This window comes from Dromaius novaehollandiae, chromosome 7 (assembly GCF_036370855.1).
Source record: "Dromaius novaehollandiae isolate bDroNov1 chromosome 7, bDroNov1.hap1, whole genome shotgun sequence".
In the NCBI taxonomy this organism is placed as follows: Eukaryota; Metazoa; Chordata; class Aves; order Casuariiformes; family Dromaiidae; genus Dromaius; species Dromaius novaehollandiae.
Window position 1 is genome coordinate 23,692,185 of NC_088104.1, and position 7,882 is coordinate 23,700,066.

General features: G+C 35.8%; 1 protein-coding gene across 1 annotated transcript in view; it reads left to right on the forward strand.

Annotated features, from left to right (window-relative positions):
• Positions 1-4,855, forward strand: part of GAD1 (glutamate decarboxylase 1) — a 33,466-nt gene extending 28,611 nt beyond the window's left edge. Inside the window, exon 17 of the mRNA XM_064514932.1 lies at positions 895-4,855. Coding sequence (XP_064371002.1) covers positions 895-1,068 — 174 coding nt within the window. The 3' untranslated portion in view covers positions 1,069-4,855. The remainder of the gene's footprint in view (positions 1-894) is intronic.
• The last annotated feature ends 3,027 nt before the right edge of the window (positions 4,856-7,882 follow it).

Below are 7,882 nucleotides of genomic sequence, written 5' to 3' on the forward strand. Positions count from 1 at the left end.
TGACTGGACTCTCTTAAATGGTAGAGGATATTATAAAGCATCCTACAAAACAGTAAAAGAGCCAGAGATATGACCTTGGCTGGCGGAGAGTAAAGCAGGACAAAGAAGTTCTGGATGGCAAAACTGAGCTCAGTCGACACCAAATATTAAGATTGTTGGAACATTATTCCTTATAAACTGAAGTAAGAATGTGAAATCGAGGTAAAGGCACTGCAGAACTACTGGAAGGTTTCCACAGCTTATGCTAACAGAAAATATTATTTATGAAATAGGTCTTGTTGAAAATTTTCCATTATTTTTTTTTCCCAGCAAATTGGCTTTAAGAAAACGTAATATTTGCATGGAAAGCATCTGTAGTCCTTCAAAAATTGATTTTGGAGTAGATTTTCAAAAAAAGAGAGAAATTCTTTATGATAAAATCTTTCGTATCTTTTGGGGTTTTTTTTCAAACGCTCCTCTAGCACAACTGTGCGCTTTTAATATGTCACCCAAATATTGGAGCATTGACTGTTGAAAGTGCAGCTATAAATAAGAAACTTCATTCATTTTCACTGTTCAAACTGTAAGAATAATCAGCACATAGAAATGATATGTACATTTGATATCTAAAATTATTACATACCTAATACTCTAGGATGCTATTAGTCTGTTAATGAAAAAAAATCTTTTCAAAGATGGATTTCATTGTTGTTAATTTTGCTTTAAATATCCAACCCTAGAAACATATTTAGCTTTTCAAGATTGTTCTTTTACAGGTTTTTTTTAATGTAAACTTGTGCTTTTCTGCTTTGGTTGTTTCTTTTTGTTTTTCAAATTCAGAAATGCTGTGATATAAAAAGAGAGGAAAAAGATTCTGAATTACTTTCTCTCTTTTCTTTTTTTTTAATCATAAAGGTGGCTCCGAAAATCAAAGCACTGATGATGGAGTCAGGTACTACCATGGTTGGATATCAGCCTCAGGGGGATAAGGTCAACTTCTTCCGAATGGTCATCTCAAACCCAGCAGCAACTAAGTCTGACATTGACTTCCTCATCGAGGAAATAGAGAGACTGGGGCAGGAGCTGTAGTATGGTGGCCAAATTATTTATTTCTCTAATTCACTGTTTTCCAGCACTGGCTATTTTTTTACCCAGTTCTGCAGAACATGTTTTAAGGAAATTCTCTTTCTGTAAGCTCCAATCTCCTGAGACATCTTTAAACAAAAAATCTATAGGCTACTGAAACATATATGTATTGGTAGATAATTTTACTGAGGGAAAATGTATTATCTTGAAGTTGAAGTACTATTGATTCTTACATTGGTCTTGCTTATTATAGTCAGCAGGAAATGAATAAGTACTAAAATAGCAAATTAAGAACTCTAAACAGTATATATGTACAGTATAAATAAATATATAAAAATATATATATATACATATATATATATATATAAAAAAGTGGTAATGAACTTAGATCCAAGCCACAGCATGTTTTCCACTTTAAGAGAAATAACTTTTCCTTCAACAACTAATGATGTGGATAATGTGCTACAGATTTTTCTGCCAGGTAAAAATAGATATATAGAAATATTTCTAAAATGTAGATTCTAGGAGCTAAAGAAAATGTTTAACAGTATTAAATCTTATTGTTGGTGCTTCTCTCACATACAAAACAGCAATCTCTAACAGCACCTTTGAGTAAAATAGTTGTACTTCCCCTTTAGTGTCACATCAGGGGATAATAGTAGCAGAGTCATTGTAACAGGTATATTATTGCTGTATTTTTAGAGGTTAATTTGTGTAGATTGTGTATATTATTGTTAAATGACTTTGTGTAAAAGGATTTAAATGTAATAGTTTTACAGCAAGATAACTGTTCAATTGTAGGAATATGAAATATTTGCTTATTTATATGCAGAGATTTACCATGCTAAAGAGTTGTCTTGTATTTTCTTCCATTTGTATTGTATCCTATTTATATATTACTGAAGTTCTAAATAATGTTTATGGTATTTTAGTGTATTTGTGAGCCAAAGAAAAGATAAAAAAATATTAGTTGACACTTTCATTTAAATATTAATGCCCTTAAAATAATAACTTACAGATAATTTTACTGATTATAAGGAATTCTAACATTGTATATAGAATGTCAAATAATGAAATCCCTTTAATTTAATAGAATTTTCAGTTTTATTAATTGTAATGTCAGACTGTCTGTTCAGTGTTCTGAATGCTTTTCTAGTGAATACTTGTTGCTAACCAAGGCCCCTGTTATTGTGTTGTATTTCAGGTCTAATCTCTATGAATTTCGTTTAAATTCTGTAGCAAGATTCCTGAAGGTCTGTAGCATTTCTGTGGGAGTCTTAACCAGCATCGTTGTTTCAGTGACATGGAATTGACCATACATTTTGGAGCTTATAGAATAAATAAAACCAAAAGTCATCTCAGAATCTTTAAATACAGCTGGCTTGTCACGACGATTTAAGCAGGCCACGCTTTTCAAAATACAGACGCCAGAGTCATCGGCAGCTTGTTCTGTTTTAATGGTTAGGTAATCAATACCGCCAAGCGGAAAACTCCATACTGCGGGCAGCGCCGTGGCACAAAATGAAGATTCGATAATCCTTGTTGGCAGAATGACTGTCACGGCAATAAATGGGACGTGCGAATTCCAGATCCCTTCATACATGATTCCGTGGCTATCATCCGTGGAAGTCAGTAATTAGTTGGGGTTTTTTTTCCCCAAATCAACACGAAAATTAATTTTAGAACCATTCAGTGAAAGAACTGTAAAGAATCACACTTTGGTTTGGGACGGTGGTGACAGCCTGTTCACCACCTTTGAGGCTTTCCCGCAGGTGCTGGGGGAGCGGTGCAGCCCCCGCCGGCCCCGTTGCTCCTGGGGACGAGTGGCGATGGCCGGGAGGGATTTCCGTTCTCCCGGTCCCACTGGTTGCATCCAAGGATGCTGTCTCACAGCTCCGGCTCGTCAGAAGAGGGAGAAGGAAGAAACTGCCTTGGTAACTGCCAGGTCGTATGGCACAGCCTCCCCAGCTTTTCCTAGGGCTCCTGCTCAGCCCTCTTCCATAATCCTCTGTAAAACTTTTTCTTGAAATCATTTGAGTTAAGTCTAAAAATGATTCTAAATTTTCCCTCTCCTTCAGCTTTCTGATCATGACTTTCAGCAGATTATCTACATTGTTACTTTCGTGCCATGAAATCCCCAGTAAGCTCAGCAGTACAGTACTCCTTTTATTAGATTATTTTTCTCACAACAGAGCTGTTCATGTCTTGCTTTCTTAGTCTCAAACCTTACTCCTCCTTAATTATAAGCCTGATATCTTAGTATGTCTGCAATACTTAATATTTTTCATGTAACATCCATGGAATGGGACCCAAGGCCTGCAATACAGAAGTGGTCAGTGTGAATATTGGCTACAGTAGCAGCTTCCATAATAATAAATGCCATTCTTTGTAGATACAGGCTGCTCACCAAAACCAGAGGGCTTCCATTAGGAGCTGTTTTCAGGAGTAGGAAGGGAATGTGTTTTGAAGAGGACATGTACGGCACATTTTGAATCACAAGCTTCTGCTTGAAGTCTGGTCTCTGTCACAGTTTTGCTTTATTCAAAGACCAGCTACAAAAGATCTCAGTCTTTGTTGTTTATGTGAAACAATATGAACTAGGATAACAAAGACAAAGACATCTAACTACTGGCCTAGCTTCAGTGGGGGATTTTGCTTCTTCCACACAAGCAACACCATGATCCTTGCAGCCAGTTCTTAGGTGAAAATTTCTGACTTCCTCCACCTCCTTAGTCAAGGTATTTCAGCAACATTATTACTAAAGTTCTAAGATCCCAACTTACCTTTAGTCCTTTAACCTTAATATCCTAACTGCATGGCTTTTGTGTCCAGATCATCTCAGTATTATAATAATAATTTCTAGTATGTGAAACTTTATACCCCTAGAAGCATATAAACCAGGTAAAGAGAACGAGTCTCATGTAACTGCCTATAGGAAAAAGCGTAATATGGTTTATCTAAGGTCACACAGTAAGGCTTGGACAGTCCTGTGATGGATCTGGAAGTAAAACCTAGTTCTCTTCTGCACATGTAAAACATTTTTTCTTGCTAACATTTTTGCTTCTTCATTTAGTGGAGTATCTTGCTTTTAGGAAGTCAGAAAATTAGGGGTTGTAGCCGTTGCCACTGGTACTTTGGAGCTAGACAGGGACAACTGAGACCCTCCTGCTTGTGTCAGAAGTGAGACAGATAGTGCAGAGCTGCTATCTCTAAAGACAGGGGCTTTAAATTTATCTTCCTACACTCTGCATTTTCTCTTACATTTCTGCAGTGTTGCATCTTGAGGTAGATGATACCCACAATTAGTTATTTTGTGAAGCTTTTGATTCTAATATTGGCCACTGAATTTCCCCATTATGTCTACCTGCTTCCTTCCACAGGCACAGGGCTCATGTTGACTTTCAGCTTGGAGAGATAATTTTAAAAGAGCAGTCAAGTTCATCGGTGAGAAAACTCATCTGTATTTTCTTCTCAGTAGGTAATTTTCATCTGAGTAATGTGTTACAGCTTCTCAAACAAAAGCTTACCTGGAATTTTCCTGTGCTTTAATCCATACACTACTGAGTGTGAAAGATCAGAAAGTTTGGATATGTGGAAGTGGTGACTAATTCAAAGCATTGCAATTACAGGTGAGTAACTTTGTTTTTCTGAGGTTTAAAATAGACTCTAAGGTAGTGACTTCTGTCTTTAAAATCACACTGAATCACTGACATTTTGGGTGGGTGAATTCAGACCAAATAGACAATAAGCAAGATATTAGCTGAAGGTGTAGCTGCGGTGTTTATTAGCAGGTGTAATTTATTTGGAAAAGACTGATCATCCGATAAAAATCAACAGCAGCTGCTATTTTTGAATGAGAAAAATTCTGGTTGCATTATTAAAGGTCCTTTTCTAGAGAACGTAGTTGGATTCTACCGTTCACGGCAGACAGACAGAACCAGGGGCCTTGAGAATAGCCTAGGATTTTAAAATCATCATTTGTTCAGTTCATAATCTGTTTTTTGAATGGTGACAAATATGAAGAGATTTTTTAAACAGAATCTCTGTTTTGTGGTTAAAGAAATGTCAAAATTATAAAGAAGATACACAATCCAGTTTTAATTTTTCAATAAAAGTTGATCTTAAAACTGTCTTATTTGTCTCATATAATTTGTGAGTTCTTTTGTTTCCTTAAGAAGATGAGACAAAAGCCACACAACATTATCCTGCACATTAAAAACAGCAAGGCAAATCCTAAGGCCACGATTTAGTTTTAGCTGGGAATTGAATGAGAGCTTGCACCAACACAGGCTGAGGAAGAACCTCAAGCTCTGAACCTCGATCAGTTGGAGTAGTGTTATCAAAACATTTGTACTGTGTAGAAATGCTAAAAAGTAGAGAACCTAAAAATCTTTCTGTATGATTTCTGAAATCCTCATCTAGCTTATTCATACAGAGGTCCCAGGAAAGGAAACAGGAACTTTGGAATGGGCAAAAGGAACAAGATCAAGCCCTTCTGGTAAAAAAGATGCTATTTAATGCATCATTAAATGCAAATTTAATTTAATGGATATATTTATAAAACTAATGTTCTTGTAATGCAGCTCTTAATCCCAGGAGGACTTGCTCACACACTTAACTTCGCACACTTTGCAATGCCACTGGTTGATCTCAGTGTTTGTTAATTAAGCACATTTAAATCTTCACATGATCAGAACTCAGTTATCTTTGTGCAATCAAAAATACATTGACTGAAAAAATACTTTTCTGTATGTAAGAAATACAGGACAGGACTAGGCTTAAAGGTGTTTTGAGTAGTGTTATGTTTCAGCACTTCTGTCCTTGCTTGGCAAGAAATGGTGCGGAGACGGTAGGACGAGCCTGCATAGTCATACGACGACGGTCTGTGGAATCAGGACCCAATCCTGCGCGCCTGGCGGAAAAAGCATTTAAAGCTTGTCTAGCAGGAAATCTGTGAGTATGCGTATCAGAGTCGAACACTACAATTTGAGCTGGGTTTTCTTTGAGGGTTCAGTGACCTTCATAGTAATTATTACAACGTGCAGTCTTTTACAGCAAAAATGTTTCCTTGAAACACAAATAAATGAGATCAGCAACTTTATTTTGCGCATTAAGTAAATATTTTTTTAAGACTCAGTTTGTAAAGGTGTACAAGGGAGGCCTAATCCTGCTGCCACACAAGTCAATGGGAGTCTTGTTACTGAGTGCGTGAATCTTTCCCCTTCTTGGAAATGAAAGACAATGTTCTAACATGACAACAAGAGACTAAGACTCTAAGTCTGAGGTAGGAAAAAAGTACTGAAATTCTTGTATTCTGTAAAAAAAAGGCTATGTGTAATGCAGTGACATCAAATAAATTCAATGTATTTAATATAGAAGCATAGATAAGTTAAAATACATCAGAAATTGAGTTTGAACATAAAATAGTTGAAATGCAAAGTTTACAAAAATGCCATGAAATTGGGGAAATACATTTTTTCCTAATCAAACTTGAATTAAGCATAAGTTCAAAATACAAGACTTTCCCCATGTAAGAACTATATGAATGGAAAACTTGTGGCAAAGCTTTTGGTGTTTTACATACATACATGCATACATTTTTTTTATATATATGTATACACACACACACACACATACATGCGCGCACACACACACACACAGAGATATAAACGTGCAATATGAAGGGATGATTCAGAAGTTTGGGGTCTAGACCATATCCTGGAGTAACCTGCCATTGTTATGGGAGTCAACATATATTTAATTCTTTTCTCATACACCAAATATACTGAAAAATAAGAATGTATTTTGGATTTCACATGGGAATAAATTTTTTTTTCATGATATAGACAAATTCTGATTAATAATTGCTTTATGCTTTATCCATAGAACTGTCATTGATTTTAATAATATGAAACAGATTTGATTGTGATTGCTTTAGGGTAGAATAAGCATCGTTCAGGTAGGATGACGTTTCTAAAGAACCATTCACTTTCCAAGTTACAGAATTTTATACAGCAAACTATGCATGAGAAAAATCAGTGCTGCAAAGAAACTTATGAAGTCAATCCTCTTGGTGTAGTGTGTGTATAATGTAATATAAAGCACCAAAATAAAATTGTGGAAGATCATTTTATCATACCTGTGAATATTAAGGTTTGTTTGGCTTATGCAAAGACTGTTTAATCAATACAATGTTAGAGCCACAGTGAGCTCACTGAGGTCACTATAATTGTATCTGCCTGAATATTTCCTTTAGTGTTTTGCAATTTGCAATTGCAACAACTGTGTTTAGGGTGATTTTACTTGCAGCTGGAGTACTCTTCACTCAAGAACTGCAAGTAGGTTGGTGAAGGTGAAATGAAAAGATCCAGTATCAACAGAAAACAGAGGTTAAAAGAATGGCTGCACAACATGGCACAATTTCGGCCTTATTAGAGTATCTGGGAGAACCAGACCTCTGAAAAAGGCAAAGTTAAAATTGCAGTTAGAAAAAAAGACAAGATGTAAGCCAAAGTTTTGAGTAGAACTGGTAAAGAATGAAAAACTTTCTGGTTCTCTGTTTTAGCAGAGCCATGTACTGAAGAAGATGGTGTAGTGTTTCATAATGACAGTCATAGAAAAGTTTGAACATAAAACATTACATACCTTATTTCTGCTATTTATTCGGTAATTTGTTCTACATCTGAATATAATTCTTTCAGGCTGGTGAAGTAAACTGTGAGTTTTTATGTGTATTTGTTAGTCTTTTTATGTTTTTGATACAATATACAAGGACATGTGCATGTGCAGACGTGTGTATCAGAAGAAATTTTAATTG